Source organism: Lycorma delicatula, chromosome 11 (assembly GCF_047948215.1).
Source record: "Lycorma delicatula isolate Av1 chromosome 11, ASM4794821v1, whole genome shotgun sequence".
Lineage (NCBI taxonomy): Eukaryota > Metazoa > Arthropoda > Insecta > Hemiptera > Fulgoridae > Lycorma > Lycorma delicatula.
This window is the reverse complement of record NC_134465.1, coordinates 17,899,490-17,919,007: the sequence shown is the minus strand read 5'-3', so window position 1 is coordinate 17,919,007 and position 19,518 is coordinate 17,899,490. Positions and strand designations below refer to the sequence as shown.

At 31.3% G+C, this 19,518-nt stretch overlaps 1 protein-coding gene across 2 annotated transcripts in view; it reads right to left on the bottom strand.

Moving 5' to 3' along the window:
* Window positions 1–2,045: 2,045 nt before the first annotated feature.
* Window positions 2,046–19,518, bottom strand: part of LOC142332299 (thioredoxin-like) — a 29,755-nt gene continuing 12,282 nt past the window's right edge. For both annotated transcript variants that reach the window (XM_075378650.1, XM_075378649.1), the window contains exons 2-5: window positions 16,506–16,596; window positions 14,778–14,882; window positions 3,523–3,649; window positions 2,046–2,218 (exon numbers count right to left, since the gene is read on the bottom strand). In XM_075378650.1, coding sequence (XP_075234765.1) covers window positions 2,127–2,218; window positions 3,523–3,649; window positions 14,778–14,882; window positions 16,506–16,589 — 408 coding nt within the window. In that variant the 5' untranslated portion in view covers window positions 16,590–16,596 and the 3' untranslated portion in view covers window positions 2,046–2,126. The remainder of the gene's footprint in view (window positions 2,219–3,522; window positions 3,650–14,777; window positions 14,883–16,505; window positions 16,597–19,518) is intronic.

Here is a 19,518-nt window from a genome sequence, read left to right as displayed (position 1 = left end):
CCAGTGAAATAATCCTCATATACTTTATCTTTGAAGAAACAATGAACTTAAATGTTTGTTTTTTTTTTCATGTCAACCAACCTCAGTTTTTCTTTCATTACTAAAGATTATATAACTAATTTATAGTTTTACAAATCTTTTAAATTATTTACCTCTTTTGTTTTTTCAGCTGAAAGAATTTATATAATGCGACTAATGTTTCATCCCTTTGTCATTCAATTATATTAGCATTTTGTAGTTGTACATAGGTATGCATGTGAGTAAATGGATAGTTATTATACATTCATAAGTATTTATATTATAGACCATTTAATATTACTTGAAATAAATGAAAATAAAATTTAATAAAATAACAATGTTAATAATAAATAGCAGTATCATTTTTTTAATAATAAATATTCATTTACAATTTATGATCAGTTATATAATTAATTATTTTTATATACTTTATTTATTATTATTAACTGGTCTATTATAAATACATTTACAAATATGTTATGAAATGTGTTATTGGTCTTTTTATTTATGACTAACGTTACAAATGAATTTTATGTACATTAAATATTTTTTTATATACTGTAATATTATAATAATTGATTTGTTTAGAATAAAATTTAAAAAATAATGAATAAATAATAAAATATAATAATGGTTTTATATATAACATTATTAATTATACTGTAATATGAAATAATTATGTGCCGAAATGGCTTTATGTGCCAGAATATTTTTATACTTTATTGTAAAAAATAAAAATGTTAAAAATAAATGAACATGTATAGAATTTGTTATACAAATATAAAACTTATTATTTATTGTAATTTTTTTTTTCTTGTTTGTCATTTGTAATTTTATTTGTTTTCCATAACTTCTTTTTACACTGCTAAAATTAAATTACAATATTTAAAGACACAAACAACTATAGTGGCAAAATAGTTGGTGAGAGGATTATGATTCTTTCATAGTGATTATTTTGTAACCCTGTGATGACTTTTGAACTACAAAATCTCATTTTATTTAAGCGTCTGGATCTCTCCACACTCGCATCTCTATCTTGATGTTCTTAATGATAGAACATCTAATATTCTCCAAATGGAGATTACCTATTTTTATTTGACTAAATAAAGTTAAAGTAAATATATTTTATTAACTAAATGTTGTACTGGATAAGATTTGTACAAATACTATGATATTTTAAAACAGTAACTATTTGGATTGATCTTGCTCCGTTCTTATAGTCTAACAGTTCTTCACTGCTCTGATACAGTCTTAAGCATAGCACAGTTGCCATCTGTTGTCCAACAAACATCTAATAAATTATGGGATGGTACTAATTCCTATCTTTGTACAAAGACTATTTGTTTTCTTCATGTAATTAGATCATAGATTATAAATCTTAATAATGGAATATGAACTCTTTAGCAGTTGTTAGTAGAAAAATTATAGTAAAGGAGAAAAGATAAATAAAATATAAGAATGTTATAAATATTTCTATATTTAGATTAAAAAAATAGAAACAGATAGATGTATACTCAACAATTAGATTCAGAAACAAGCTCTGATTCATCTTCAGAAAAATCAAGAGGAAAATGAATGATTTATTTCAACTAAAATACAAGAAAAAAATAAAAAGGGAAAACATTGTAAAACAGCATTTTGGTTTTTTTTTAATATACTTCCCTACCATTAACATTCCAAATATCCAAGAATATGAGAGTCTAAAATTAAATCGAGAGATTCTGGAATTCCACTAACAGTGTCAAAATAAAGATGATTAGATTGTATTTAATATGTGCTTTTTTACCTGCAGTGGGTTTTTTAGGTTTCTGAAGTGAACTCTTACTTTAATTTTTGAACCGTCAAAATCTCCATAATGTCAAAAGACTGCTTGCAAGTGATACAAATTAGTATAGCACTACTCTTTTTTTCTAAAATACTCATTCTAGCAAAAAATGTAACTTGTTAAAGATAAGGAAATAAAATCTGTGATGTGACCTGTGGATTAATTCTTATGGATTATTATAAAAGTAATTTATTCAGACAAATATAATAAAAAATTTTTATTAATTTATTTTCAAACTTATATATCTTAGTGCATGTTCATTTAATCTTTTTATAAAGATATTTCATTTTGGAAGTTTTTTATTTTTTATTACCAAAGATGCTTCTGTAATACCTTTAATTAATTCTCTTCTGTCAGCTCCTTTTATTATTTTAACTGCAACAAAAAAAAAATATTGTTAATACCATTGGCAATAATTATCAGATTACATATCTATTCAAAAGAAAACTGATGTAGATCCAAGTTTTCCATTATAAACCAAATTATAGATGCAGAAACTTACATTCCAGAGTTATGTATACATTCAAAAGGAAAAATTGATAATCATTTTTAATTAATCAAGAAATGTAAATTAAATGAAGAAATGCATAAATATAAAAATGTTTTTCATATGATGCAATGATGAATTACAATGTGGAGTGTGGAAATAAGGCAACAACCTTAGAAGAAATTTAGTAATAAAAGCCTCTAATCTATAATAACAAGTTAACTTTAAAACACACAAGAGAACTCTTCAAATATTAACATGTAACATGTTTTTCTTTTTCTGTTTAACCTCTGGAATCACCATAAAGTATTACTTCAGAGGATGATATATATATAAGAATGTAAATGAAGTATAGTCTTGTACAGTCACAGGTCGACCATTCCTGAATTGTGTGGTTAATGAAATCAAAGTCCTTGAACCTTGAATTTTAGAACTCTCAACTTCAAAATCAGCTGATTTGCAATGACGAGTTCACCACGGTAGGTTATCATGAAACACGTCAACATTTGTATAGTGGATTCTATTTTCATTACAGTAACCAAAATAACACATATTTTTTGAGCTAGTTATTATTAGTGTAGCAGAAAAAATATAGGTTGGTTGGTTTTAACAATTATGAATTGCAGTTATGCAATTCAATTGCATAACTGCAATTGCAATTTAATGAGCAGTTAATTGCAATTATGATGTTTGTTATCAGCACCAAAGGTGCTGATAACAAACATCTGCCCAAGAAAAATTGTACATGTCATATCACATTCATTGGTTTGTAACCTTTATTACTGGTAAATCAGTGATCAAATTGCTAACAACATGACCATAAGTTAATTACTGAAAACAAGCTAACATTTTTAGAACAAAACGTATAATATTGGGAAAGATAAAAGATTTCCAAAACTATAATTTAATTTTGTAAATTGTAATATTTAATTTACTAATTTAGTTATATTTCTGCTGCACATTCATCACACACATCCTTGTGGTTAATTAACCTTATGAATTAACCAACTTGTTAGGGTTCCAGTCAGACATGACGATTTTTATACGCTAAAAAATCTATTGCGCCATGTATCAGTAACTGTTGTTAGGGGTCAGTGTGTTGTTGCTGTATAAATAATAGATACCACAAACTTATTTAATTAAGATTTAAATTTCAAGTGATACTAAAAAAATTGATAATTTGAAATTTTACCTTTCTTTTCATTAGTAAAAAACATAAATGTTGGTACACCTTCTATATTCCATTCATTTGATAATTGCTTAAATTTGTTGACATTAATTTTTAGGAATTTTAATTTCTTATTTTTCACTGATAATTGCTATAAAAATAAAACAAAACGGTACTTACGTATTAATGCCACCGCAGCTACAGCTTTATTTAAAAACAAAGTAGTCAATCGGATTTCAGTGTAAAATGGGCCGATATAGAGTTTAACATAGATTCAAAACAGTCTCTTTATTAATTTTAATAAATAACCATTTATATTTATTTATTTTATAAATATAATTTAACCAAACTTAACCTACGCTCGCTTCGCTCGCTAACCTTGACTAATTAACAGGAGTGTTTTGATTATTTAAATAATAAATAATTGCAATAATTACACTGAATTTATTAAATAAATACTCAAAAAATTACGGTGTTAATTAGTCAAGGTTAGCGAGCGTAGGTTAAGTTTGGTTAAATTATATTTATAAAATAAATAAATATAAATAACCATTTATTAAAATTAATAAAGAGACTGTGTTCATTTTCCACTGAAATCCGATTGACTACTTTGTTTTTAAATAAAGCTGTAGCTGCGGTGGCGTTAATAGGTAACTACCAACAAAACAGTATTTTTATAATTTGCTTTTAACTATAAAGAAGGCTTGAAAACAGATTTTTTAAATAATATTTTTTATATAAAACTAGTAGTTTTTAATGAGAAATGCATTAGTTTTATTAATTTTTTAAAGCATTTTCATAATTTTTAATACCTTTTCCACACGTTTTCAGTAAATTTTACTTTTTTATATATCACATTTTTATTTTGATTCATTACGCTAAAATGGCATAATCTTGGGCATTATAGTATTCGGAACTGTTTTAATTTTAAAATGTTTGTCTATTGATGAGTTTTAATTTTGTTAGAAAAGGAATAATTCATTTCAAGTATTGGATTGTCAAAATATTGTTTGTTTTATATTGTTCGCCAAAAATAATAAAAAAAAAACAAAAAAACATTAAAGCCACTGATATGTATAAAATACACATTCTATTCATTCATTTTTGTATAAATACAGAAAAAATAATTTTATCTAAAAAGAACAGAGCAGATTTATGAATTTTGACAACTATATTTTATTATGCTTTATTTCTACACATAAAGCTAACACTTTCCTTGTAATGTGATAAAATAAAACAGTTTAGGTAACAAGTACTGAGTGTGGCAGAACACACTAAGCGGTTAGGAGGGGTCAGTGTTCGAGCGGTGGTAGGTGTAGATATGTGCATGCAGTCTCCCTCTGTTCCTTCAACCTCTGACCTGATTTCAGTAGCCAACATGGTTTGGACAGGAACACATCATGGCTTTGCCGTGCATGTAAACAATCCATCTGTGATTGTGGCACAAAGAGCTTTTTGGTGACAGTTCAACATTCCGTGTAACAGTGCCTTTCCTCTTGCCAATGCAATATTTATTCCTGGGTCAGGTAGTTGGAGGAAACTAGTAGCACACTAAGAAGAGGTACACATGGCCGACGCAGCTCCATCAGAAATTGTACAGCTGATGAAAATAGCATCGCCAAGACATTCTGCTTGAAGGCATGCTGTTGCCTTGGGGATATCAGATGGCAGTTTGAGGAGGATTCTGCATTTCAATTTGAATCTTCAACCTTCAAAATAATGACGTCTCAAGAATTGAACCCAGCTAACTATCCCAACTGTTAAAATCTGTGTGATAACCCCTGAATTATACCCCTACACACACCTAAACTAATGGTGTAGTGTGACACATCACAATTTTTCACGACAGGTAGGCTGGTCCGTACTTCTTTGAGGAGGACAGCGTGACCGTGAATTTCGAACTATATCTCAATGTTGCAAAATTTTCTACAGCCCAGAATCCCGACGGGGAGTCTTATTCTTTAAAAGTTTGGGGGTTAGCGTCCCCATGGCCCTGCACCTCTTCTTACACTTACACTCAGTGATGTTGTGACACCTTACAAAACGCAGTTTCCAAGGTGGAAACTATTGTGCCGATGGGTGGATGTCTCTATGTAGTGAGTTTCAAACGATATCCTATGAACACCTGAGCAAACCCAGTTGTATTTAGCTCCAATATGCATACGCTCTGCTGGATTGGTCTTTTTTATTGCTGGTACTCATGGGAACCATATGGCAATCCCTAATAAAACTCTTTTAGTGATTGTTGGTCCACTTGAAAAAACCAACAAAAATGGTCTGTCGATGTCATTTCAAATGACTTCGAACAACAAAGAGACAGAGCCTAAGTTATCTAATTTAAGATTGTTTTATACTAAAATAAAAGGAAGAGGAAATCCTTCTCTAAGGTTTACCCCTTTTTAATAAACAAATAAAAAAAGATGATCTGTCCAATCTTTCTCCCAGATTCCTGCAACCTGCCTAATAATTGATGATTTCAACGTCAATCACCATCTTTGGAGCTCATCATCATCATCATCTTCTTCCCGAGGCGGTATAGCTGATCGACTGAGGCAGAACTTAGATCTCTGCTTAATGAACGATGGATCATACACATTTATGTCATCTTCATCAGGTACATCTTTGTGCATCGATCTATCCTTACGTTCAGCAACATTACTCCCATGTCTTACCTGACGCGTTTTCAAAAACCTCTGAAAGCTATCATAGACCGGTTGTAATTTCAGAGGTAATAGTGATTTACCTCAGTCAGCCATGCAGATGGTGGTTCAAAAAAGCGGATTGGATCGGGTACAAGGATTCCATAGGCTAGTAACAAGAACTGTGGTGCGATCCACCAACTTGCCGGGTTTACATACCAAATTCCCGATAGCGTGAATGAATTCATCCCTTTAACATTTGGAAAGCCAAGGCGGCCTGCTGTTCCTTGCTGACTGCAGGCGTATGGGCTTTACGTAATTTCAGTCGAAGACCGACGACTGAATTGCTCTGCGCCTACCACAACGCAAGAACAGTTTGCCATCGAATGTTTCGGATTGGTGTCGATGTTAATATTAAATCTCGTATGTGGCATAGTGGTTATACCGAAGAAGTGGTGAAGCAGTTGAAGGTTTTGTTGTCCAACATGACTTAGAGGTTTTTAATGCATTTGGTGATCTGCCAACATAAGCTGGTATGATGGACGGTAGGAGGCAATTTGCCGGCATCAATACTGGTGTCATGATTGGAAGATACATTCCCGCATGTATCTGTGGTTGGAAGGTTGTCAATGATTGCTCTAGCGACCATCGATTTATTGTCTTCGAGATCACTGGTGTCATGGAGGAAAGCCAATTGGTGGAGGTTGCACAATTCTTTCGGCCAGGCTCTGTCTTGGACAGGGATCTGGATGGTCTTGGTCTTGAGGACCTGGCAAGTTGATTATCGGCGACTTTCATCGATGCTGCTGAACGTTCGGGTGCATTCCCTGCAATTCGAATCGGGAGAGGGTGGCCCCTTGGTGGACACGGGAATTTAATGAGCTGAAGTCATCTGTTCTCCGTTTGCGGAGGTCCTCTCAAAGTGACAATGACCCCGAGCGGCAAGCAGATTTGGCTTCGAGGTATAAGAAGCTCAGATGTTATTATCACAAGGTAAGGCAGGCCAAACGTGATTCTTGGCGTTCAGGAACAAGGTAACAAAGATCCTTTGAGATTTGTTTCCCGAGTGCTAGGGCATAAACGAAAGGACATTCTTCTGTCCGCTCTCAACCAGGTAAGGAGTGACCTCGGATAAAACTGAGATCCTACCTACTTTGTCAGATGACCTTTTGCCGGACGATGATTTAGCTGTAGAAACTGCTTATCATCGTCGCGTTCGAAACGATGTTGTTACTCATCGTCTGGATGTTTTGTCTTCAGACGTTACTAAGGCGGAGGTGTGTGAGATAATGTCTAGCTTTGGCAGAGGTAAAGCTTTGATGGAATAACGGTTGAGCTCGGTTGAGGTTAAATACTTTGTATTCACAAAGTATTTAAAAAAATGTCATTTGCGGGCTATTTTCCAATTTGTTGGAAAAAGAGAATGGTTAAATTAAAGGTGTTTAAGCGTGACAACAAGGGTCCTTCTGTTAGTTCCTCATATCGGCCTCTTACGTTATTGCTGGTTATTGGTAAGGTCTTCGAGAAGCTACTATGTGCGTATTAATGAGAGGTTGATATCGCAACAATTATTGATAGAGGATCAGTTTGGTTTTCGTTTTGGTAAGGGAACGGAAAATGCTATTTTACGAGTTTTAAATATTGTCAAGAATAGCAGTTCTGGATATGTCTTGGGGACTTTCCTTTACATATACAGGGCATTTAACAATCTGTGGTGACTTTCTACTTTATTTCAATTACAGAGACCTGTGTACAAAAAATGTAATGCAGGTAATGCATAGCTATTTTGGGCGTCGAGACGTTCCACTTTGTGATGGTGGCCACAAACCGGCGCATTGTCGCTTACGCCAATGATGACGAGCTACTGCTTGTCGAAGGATATTTGCAGGATACTGAGCTGCGGGGCCGTCAACATAAGATGGCGTTCAGCCCGGATAAAACCAAGATGATGCTGCTGAAGGGCTGTTTGGCTGTTACGCGTCGGGTCCTTGTTTCAATGTCAGGCCATCGAATTCACTACGTTCAGGCTCAGAAGTACGTCGGGGTGCTCCTTGACGAAAATTTTCATTTTAAGGAGTATTTACAGTACGTCGTAAAGAAAGCCAGTTGTGCCTTCTTTAGTATTCGATGTGTGGCCAATCCGGATTGGGGGGTCTAAATTTTAAGACTATGAGTATCCTCTGTAAGGGTGTGTGAGGTAATTATGTTGTATGCTGCATCTGTTTGAGCGGAAAGGCTAAAATTTAAAACTTATAAGCACATTTTGTTGAGAGCCCAGCGCCTTTCGTTGTTAATGGTGACAGGTGGTTACCGTTCAATTTCTTGTCTGGGTGTCCTGGTGATTGATGGAGTAAAGCCTTCTTTGCGCTTGCAAAGAAGTTGCAAGAACATTACTATTTTGCAAAGAAGTTGTCAACTAACTTATTAAATTAGAGAGATTGAAAAAGATGGATTTTAATTGTGGCAGACCAGTTGGAATGAGACGGCTGCTGGGCGTTACACGCATGGTCTGTTCCCCAATGTGAAGAGTCTGGGATGCCTCCTGGGTGTCTTATAACAAGTATATAACTCAGTTTCTTTCGGGCTGTGGTGCTTTTAGGGATAGGTTGGCTCGTTTCGGCCTGGCTGATTCGGTTCTGTGTACGTGATGTACCATATAAAATTACGCCTTTCATGTGTTATGTTCATCGGTATGATGAAAGACGATTAGAGGTAGTGAGGCAGCTCGGGGATATTGGATCTACATTAGATTTAAATGTTAATTAGAAAAGCTGTGCCGAATGGTGAATTGTGGAGTACTTCATGAAATATTTAGTTCTTCAGCGAGTTGCGGAGGGCGTATAGGATGGGGAGTTCGAATTACCCGGGTGGTTAGGGACCGCTTGGACGTTCTGTTGTCGCCAAAATAGGTGCTTCGTAGTTTTGTTAATGTTCAGTTATTTCATCATGTTGTTTGTTTTATTTCGTTGGTAGGGCTATAGCTCAAATTTTAAATATTTTATTTCTTCTCAGTTCTGTTTGTTCGACTAGTTTGTTTTTGGTTTTGTTTTGTGTTTATTGATAGTACGTTCTTACACGGATGGAAATGCCATTCGTGACATTTTCATCGGTAGCATCTTGACCGAGGCCAAGAGTCTGTGTGCAAGTTCAGAAGATGACCTCCGGTAAAGTCCATCAGGGCTAGTTACAGGCTAGTTCACTTTAGAAAACTGAATACCTCAGGGAAATGTCCTAAATGTTACTTCATTTGCCGTAGCCGTAAATAGTATAACAAACTACGTGCGAAAATCCGTTGTGTTCTTTATTTGTAAATGATTTTTCTGTTTACGTAGTGTTGTAGAACGTTGTTCATGATGAATGGGTTGCTAATATTAACAATAAACTTCATCCATTTAAGAACACTGTGTCTCCATGGAGATCCTCATGCAGAAATAACCGTCAAGAGGAGGTTAGAATAACAGTGCACCACATCCTTGTAGATTGTGTCTGTTATGTGGGATTACATCGCAAGTTTAAACTAGGGGCTAACATGTGAACTATTTTAGGGGATAATGAAGTGTTGTTATTTTATGTTTTATGATTTCTTATAGCCGACGATTTATATTCAGATATTTGAATTATTGTAGTGTGTTTCAGATATTTATGCCACTTGCCTTAAAGCAGATGGTAATTTTATTATTTTTAGATACAGGGTTTTTCGTTTTAACATGTATTTTTACGTTGCTGAGTTTTACTTTTTAATTAATTTTTTAATTTATTTAATTACAATCAATATATCGTGTCCAGAATGGAAGAAACTGATGAAGAAGTGGGATCGGGTGACTTGTGTTTCTAACAGACTGGGACTACAGCTCACACAACCCAAAATTCACTCAATGTTTTGAGAGAAACCTTTCCTGGACATCTGGTCTCTCTGAGGGGTGATGTTGTGGCCTGCACATCACCCGCTTTAAGCATTTGTGATTTGTTTCTTTGAGGATATTTGAAGGAAAAGGTGTTTAAACATCGCCCTCACACCCTGCCATAGCTAAGTGAGGGGTTATTGAAGAAATTAACATCATACCTTAAGATATGTGTGAACAAGCTGTACAAAGATTTAAGATTGTATACAATGCAGGTAACGTCCGCCAACTTAAGAGCATTATTTTCTAAACTTAGTGATTATTGAATAGTATGTGTTACTAATTTAGAAAATAATAACATTGTTTCTCTATATAGTCCCCCCATTACGTTTTTATAAATACTCAAAACTGCTTAATTGGTTCTGCCACGCTCTGTATATCATTGCCTAACATATATTTTATACACATTCCAGAGGTGAAAGCACCACAATTGTGCAGATGTATATAAAATAAAATAATCTGATTTTAATAAAATATTTATTCATATTGTATTAATTAAAGTATGAGTATTTTATATCAACTTACACCAATACTGAAATATTCTCTGTGATGTTCACTTGTTTTTTGCTTCAAACTGAGCAACCACATTTTTTTATGCTACTGTGTGAATAACTTACTATTAACACGATAAGTATCAACATTAAAATAGGGTAGACAACAAAATTTCTTGAATGCAAGCTGGCTCCTTTTGACTGCATATTTGTTTATGATTATATTACTTATCCATGATGTACTGTATAAGTTTTAAAATCTATTACAGTGCATTTTCTTTTAAGATGAAAGTAAAACTTTACTTGTATTTGAACACTGAAAGTTAAGTTTTGTCTTAAATTCTTTTCATTTTTTTTTTAAAAAGTCATTAGAGGCAAAGCATATGAAACTTTCAATGATGACTTTTTCTGTAGAAAATTTATATTACACGAAAGAAAAAATTTACCAGATGACTATGATCAGTATGAAGCCAGCGTTATTGCAAAAAAGTATTTTATTTCTAGTTCTCCATCTTTCTTCGTATGAGTACGTTCTGCTTTGAATATAGTCAGAAATGAGTAACCAGTTACATAAAAAATCTTTTTATATGTTGAAAATGAGCAGTTTGAGTACTTTCCATTAATTTTTACTAATCCATAATTACTCTAGATATTATTGTGTATGAAGGTCAATCACATTCTTGCCAGTGCTTAATTAACTAAAGTATTTACAATTATTATTGAAAAATAGTATTTCCACAAATTTTTATGATTAGTTCTAGTAAGGGAAGTAATAGAAATGAAGAGATACTTTAGAAATTATAAATTTATTCTCTAGTAATAGTTTTATCTACAGTTTACAAATTATGATACACTATTTTGTCAGATAGTTCTTTACACAGTCATATGTATACCAGTCTCAAGCAATAACCAACTTGTGTTTGTGGTGCTTGGGTTAAGATGTTATCTGCATGTTCATCCAATCTGACTTGTTTTAATTGAAGTTTTTAAGTTATTATTAAAACTATCACCATACTCATTAGTTCATTGTGATTATGATAATTATAATCAATAATTTTTTTAAATAAAATATTTTATTTAATAGTAAGGTTGAATTTTCAGTTCGATGATTTGTCCCAAACAAAGTGGTCATTCTGGGTATGTGCCAGTTCACACCTATTTTTTATTTCAGGTTATCATATTCTTACTGTTGTAATCAATTACTCGTATTACCAGTATGATATATTATGCTTTTTTGAGTATTTTTAATTTTATTGTATTTTTACTTAACTTTAACAATTGAGAAATAAAGTTTCCATAAAAAACATTTATTTGTTCCTTTTTTTGCAGTACTCTTGTACTCTTGGTTTGGTTTTCTGTATTTCTTACTTCAAAACTAAGTACCTGGCAATTATTTAATTCTTGTGTGCATTTTTTTTTTACCCTTATCTTAGGAACCTAAGAGTATGTCTGAGGAACTTTTAGTATGTTCCAGTATTGGTTTGGTAATTAAATTTAAGTTTACTTTAAGTACAATTGAACATCCATAATCTGAATCACACAGGGAAGAAACATTTCGTTTTTGAATTATGCACATTTAATATTTTCAAATTAAGCAACTAAAACATGATACTATTCCTTAGAACTGCTTTTATTTGACTCCCTTTCAAAATTTAAAAATATTCCAAATAAATTATTTTTAATCTTGGAGACTGAAAATGATACTCATTTCTTCATTCAAGTGGATTTAGCTATCTTTTTGTTAAAGATTTGTCAGCATCAGAAATTCTAGGTTTATTTTTCCTTTGAGATCTAAAAACATCAAATTTTCAAGTTTAAAATCATATGAGTGGCCATACAGATCGGTCATTCTTATTACTTAGCAATAACAATTTATTTCCGTTTACACTAGAATTCAAAAAATTTCCTTTATTTCCCAGATAATTAAATATTCAATGATAAAAATTTGTTTATTATTTGTAGATGTATCACTGCTATCATTATTGTTTTAGATAATATTTAACAATCTATTTTGCAATCTTCATAATGGATTTAAAAACTTTGTTGCATATGCCTCTTCTAATTATTATTCCAAAATTAATAGTATTTAGAAATAAAACATTATATAAATTCTTAGTAATATGTTTGTCTATAATATGGGATGAATAAATGCTTTGATTTCAGTAAATGTTTAATATTCTTATCCCGTGTCATGTGATAATCACTTATCAATCCCTAAATAATTGGTACTTTCTATACTTTTTAAATTCCTAACATTTATATTTAAATTAATATTTTTTTGATTTTTTTTTAACCTCTGGGTCCACCGTTAGGCATGCTTCAGAGGATGATATGAATGATTTGTAGAAGTTATAAAACAGTTTTATTTATAATTACAGTGTGGCCACAAGGTCCCTTTCCATGATATAACATACAGGTTGGTAACACTAAATGTCATCCGGTGATTGTAAATGTTAATGGCTACTTTCATCTACTCAAAAAAACACCAGATTTGTTAGAAGTTGACGTTATTTTTACTTATTCAGTGAGAAATTTGATTTTTTAAGTTAAAACAAAGTTGATTGTTAAGTTAAATTAGCTGACAGTGAGCATTCAACTGAAGATACATTCGTTGCTAGTGTTAAGGTGCACATGTCTTCAAACACAAATGAAAACTGTAGAAACATAAGAAACAGATTTGTTCAGTGCTTTGGTAAGGAAACTGCATTGGTAGTAACACAAAGTGGGGAAAAATGCCTTCAACTTGGTCAATTCTTGATTTGAAATGATCTGGACTTCTTTCCAGTTGATAGTATAGCTCTGATATTTTTGAGGAATCCTGTTTACAGACTACTTTAAGTGAACCAAAGAAAAACCCTTCGGAGCTAAATATTCCCCATTCAACACTAAAGAAAACAATGGAAAAGATCTTGGGAAAACAATTGGAAACTCTTTAAGCCTGGTATTGTTAACAAGCTTTCTGACTGGAACATGGCATTAAGCAAAACTTGTTGTAAAGCTCTTCTAAGGCACTTTCCCAATATTCAATCAAATATATATTGGGAATGGAATTAACTGCCATTTTACAGAGGAAAGAGGAAAAATGAGCTGAATTATGGTTTTATCCTCGCTCAGTAACTTTTTAAAGGAATATTTTGAAGAGCAATGGATCTGTAGGGGCTCTGAAATTCAGGTTTTTTATAAGTACAAACTTAACATTAAACAACTCCCTTTAAGTACAATTAAAAACCATCTTTATCAGTAGCCACAATTGGCTACTGATAAAACTGTGAGTGAGCAATGGAGGATTTAGTTAAAATAGGTTTTATGTGTAAATATTAAATAAACTGATGACAAACAATTCATTTTTTTTTATAGAAAGGGATTTGTGACCATTCAACAGAACGGTACTTTGTGGAAGGTTGAAAAAATCATAACCTTTCTTATGTCATCTGTGAGATTCTTTTTTTAAGAGTTATATATTCACTATATAGCCAACCCCTGTGGTGAATAGCGTTGTTGTAGGGCCAAATATCACCTTCATTTCAATAAGCTTGGCATGCTGATAGCTGCAGTATGTTTGTTCAGCTCATTGGAGAAACATCATTGAAAAAAACCACTTCACTTCTCATTTCACCTAGTTAGCCTGACATGATGTGCTTCTTATTCTTGAGGCCAGTCATTTTCATGACTTGTAAATGATATCAGGTGTCCAACTACCAACATGTGAGCAATATAAGACTATTTACAAATTTAATAATATTATTATTATAGAAGGCTTTCCGGTGTATAACCTTTTTCCTATTCTGCAAGAAGTTTCATTTGTTTTCTAAGGTGTAATACAGATAGCTGTAGTCCATAAACAGGTGATTATGGATCATTTCCATATTTTATTTTAGTATTTCTCAAATTTTATGTTCATTTATGCAAATGTTGATAGATTGATAGTACAAAATTAGAGATGTATGTATTCTTCATGGATGTCGCAAGGAACCTTACAATTTTTTCACCAATACTAAAAGATAAAGATTTGTTTTGTGTACTTATATAACTTTACTTTCAATCCAGATGTGAGCAAGAACTGAACACCAATTGAACAGTAATTGTATCAGTCGTAACTGTAATAATTGTACCTATTACAAAATTTAAATCTACAGGGGACATGGCTTTCAGTCTACTTAATACACATTGATTGAATTATTTGATATAATATGAGAATTCAGTTTTAGATTAAAAATTTCTTTTTTTTTCTAATTATCAAAACTTACATCATATAGTGGTGAGATTTCTTTACATTTAATACACCATGGTGCATAAAATTTTACTATTAATATTTTCCCATTAGTGTCTTCCAGTAACTGTTTCCATTCATTCTGTAAATAGGTATGAAATTATAATTAAGTATTTGTATTAAGGTTACATTTACTTTTATTATTATTGCTATTTTAAATTACAATTATCAAAGAGTTTTATATCTACATAAATTTTATTTATCGTACACTCTTTCCTTTTCATCATTTGAGGTTGTTGAAATCTTATAAAATTATTATTTTTAATCTTAAACTGAACCAAAATTTACTTAAAACAACTTTTTTAAATTATTAAATATTATTAAAAAATACGAATCCATCTTACCAAAAATTAATCTGGAACTTCTCAAGATCTTTCAGTCCTTAGACCATCGTCAGGAGATTAAAATATATTATAAAATAAAGTAAAAAATTAAAATATTAAACGGTCATGACTGATTGTAATTTTCAGCGTACTAATAATAGCTATTATCATATTTTTTTAACTTTATTTTATAGTATATTTTAATCTCCTGATGATGGTCTAAGGACTGAAAGATCTTGAGAAGTTCAAAATTAATTGCTGATATTAAATTTATTAATATCAGCGGTAACAATGTTTGAGAAATTAACTTTTTTAACTTGTATTATGACTATATTGATTTATAATATTATAATTCAGTTTATCTTATTAAAAGAAGCTTCAGTCTACCTAATAATAAATGTAATTATTTTTCAAAATCACTGTCTTTTGAAATAGAATTTGATTTATTGTACTGGTGTTAAAAACAAAAATTTTGTTAGAAAAATTTTCAAGATTTACTTTTACTAAATTTTTAAGTTTTGTAAAAGTTGGACACTTACTTTTTTTTTACAGAAAGTTCTTATATTTAAGAATATTTATATTTTAATTGAAACATTTACAGTAAGTATATGATAAAAAAGGGTAATTTCTTAACAAGCCCTAAAAGTTCTGATATTCTGAATTTTATAAACCACAAAGTGATGAAATATTAATAAATAAATAAATGATTGACTGAAATTGCCTGATTGATAGGAATTGCTGTCAAAATAATCTACAACCAAGAAAAATTCCTGTTAACTGCCTTCAAAGAACTAACTTAAATTAATTTTCATGGAATCCCATTGATATAAAAATGTTAACATTTTGTTACCTTTTTTTTAATATAAACTGCTTAAGGTGCTTTAACATTGGTTTATATCAACACTGGTGCAACCTATACCTCTCTTATTTAATTTGAAACTAGACGTATATTTATAAACTATCATTTATATGTTAAGGAGTTTTCTACATTTAATGCCCTCAAAAGTCAATAAAAGTTGTCAGCTTATTAGAAATTATCTACAATTATCTGTAATAATATATTGAGGAATAAATACATGTTTAAAAATATAAAACTTTACTGTGACACACTGAACCGTATTTTATAATAAAATGTTTTTAGTTGCAATAATCTTTTTAAAATTATAAAATTTTGTAAAGTTTGTTATTAATGTTCATATTTCAAAATTCATATTATTGCTATCATGGACAGCAGAAAATAGAAATTTACTTATAATTTTCTGAAAAGAAAATAATTTATATTTTCTTAAGAAAAGAAGTTATAATTTTCTGAAAATATTCTAGTATTAGTCCACCATGTAAGAAATATACTAAATATTTTACTATTGTTGTTAATTACTTACTAAGCTTTCTAAATTAGTGACCAGTGATTTAGATTCTCTCTTACTTTTGTTGTTTTTTCTATTTGTTGCAGTGTTATATATCATTAAAATCCTAAAAAAAAGTAAATGATATTGAAATGAAAATACAATACAGTAGTTAATTTCTTAACATAGTTATAACAATTACTATTTGTATTTATTTGATATATCAGTTTCACAAGACCAACATAAATTGCATAAAATGTGCTGTCCTGTATTGGCTTACAGAATTAACTCGATGAAATAAAAAAGTTGATTTCTGTATTTGTCAGATAGAATAAAGTAGAAAATTAGTGCTTAACTTCTCATTCATAGGTTGACAGTTTAGGATCTGACAGATCAGTCATATTAACACTATTGACTCCATGATACTGTCTCAGTCACCATTCGTATTAACCACACATTTCATCTAGGTTACCTGTATATGAAAAAAATTATTTTTCTCTCAACAAGGCTACCTATGGGACCCAGTTCAACAAAGTTAAATATGTATATTTAGAATTAATAGTAATTTCACTTTTAATAGATATGCTTTTGGGTAATAGTTTTAATGCGTATACATATTGTCTAAAATAAAATTGCTCTGCGTTGGTATTTAGAGGACCATAACGTTTCTTCTAATCACAATTTGATGTGATGAACATTAAATTTTTTTCCTTATTTATTAGAGCATAATAAACGAATAAAAGTGAAAAAGTAAAAATTTAACAGAAATATCTTTTGTGTATGTAGACTGTGCTTTGTGATGAATTATAAATAAGGATCTTTAAAAAACTATGATTGGAAGGTTTAAATCAAATTATTTTCTACTTTTATTGGTTAACAGAAATGAAAATTATCAAATAATTTTATAAAATTTCTTTACTTATATATAATTTAAAAAAAAAATTAAAAATCAAAATTTAAAACTTAGGAATTTAGGCTCTTTTTTGTTATGTGCCCCATACTCTTTTTTATCCACATTTTTAAGAATTGTTGTTTTTTCTACATATTTGTTGAATTTGGAACTTAAGACCATCTGGACACAAGTCTAGAACTTTTCCACGTTGGATTTAGTTCATGCAGTCGTATCACTCATAATAACGCTTTTTAACAACATTTTTATAGCGTACTGTTAACAGCAACTAACGAAATCACCTTAATTTCATAAAGAAACATAAATTAATAGAATATTAACAGAATGCAAACTTTAGTTACAGTTTTGTAATTAGGGCACCCAAAAGCAGACTTGCCATAGGAAAAAAGTACTTTTAAAAACTATGCTACACACATAACTCACACATTTAACACATTATATATAAACAATACTTCAATTAATGGAACATTATTGTGCAGGCGGCCAAAATGCTACTATATTTTGTAAAATGTGCTGGTCATTATGACACAACTGATGCCACCTTAAAAACCCATACTTAAGGAGTTCAATAATTGTCTACTTATTCCATACTTCTTACGGTTTCTTTGTTTGGCGGTATCCCACAATGACTTGATCATTTGAGTATGTACAAAAGACATGGGATCAACAAAATTTTGCACATGATTGACAGTTTGTTGCCTAAAAACCTGGAGTACGTTATATGCTGCCACATGTTTTTCCGCTTATGTTGTCATGATTGTGGTGCCACACTCAATATCCCCCGAATAATGTTCAATAGTGTTTCAACCGTCTGGGTTCAACTATCCAGGACCAGATCAAAAAACACTGTCTTCTTGGTACCATTGAATTGTGTAGACACAAGGCCGACGTTATGTTTACTCTGACTGAAATATGATTTATCTATCTTTACAGTTTTGTTTATACTTCTAATTTTTCTCTGATCTCTTAATAGCGAATCAGCACAAACCTCGAGTAAACAATTTTTCCATTCAGTAATGCTGTTCAGACTCATATTTAACTCATCAGCTCAAAATTGCATCATTGTATACTTCTTTGACCAGTAGTACATAAAAAATTGATTTTTCAAGTGGAATGCACACAACCAACTGTTATGCAATATCCCTGTTTCCCTATGAAAGTCTACTGTCTTCTCTTTACTGTAGATTACGTTAACTAACTCAATTAAAGACATCATACCACACAATACCTGCCTAAGACTGCCTATACAAGATGAATGATAAAAATTGGTATTTTATTACCGAAGAAACAAAATAATAGATCGATCTTTTTTTTTTTTGTCTTCAGTCATTTGACTGGTTTGATGCAGCTCTCCAAGATTCCCTATCTAGTGCTAGTCGTTTCATTTCAGTAATCCCTAACAATTTGTTTTACATATTCCAAACGTGGCCTGCCTACACAATTTTTGCCTTCTACCTGTCCTTCCAATATTAAAGCGACTATTCCAGGATGCCTTAGTATGTGGCCTATAAGTCTGTCTCTTCTTTTAACTATATTTTTCCAAATGCTTCTTTCTTCATCTATTTGCCGCAATAACTCCTCATTTGTCACTTTATCCACCCATCTGATTTTTAACATTCTCCTATAGCACCACATTTCAAAAGCTTCAAATCTTTTCTTCTCAGATACTCCGATTGTCCAAGTTTCACTTGGACGATCAGCACAGAACAATGTGATATTAACATTGTGTACATAGACAATACCAGATTGCTATCTTATCTGTAAGCCTTACATAAATCCAACAGAAATAACAGGGTGTGGGGTGCATAAGAGAAAGACCCAAAACTTCAAAATATTTATTTTTTTCTTAATGAGTATGTTACTATCTATTTAACTAGTGAAAAATAAGCAACTCCCCCTCCACGGCCAATGAGATAAAGATGACATGCAAAATGAAGTGTAGTCTTGTACAGACTTAGGCCAGCAAAATTCCTGAGAAGTGTGGTTATTTGAACCCCAACCACCAAAGTATATCAAATCCATTGTCTTGTATTCTAATCCGTATAAAAGCAACTAACTTTTACTAAGATTTGAACCTCAGAAACTTTGACTTTTCAAATCAGCTGTTAATCAGTTGATTTACAACAGCAATTTAACCAC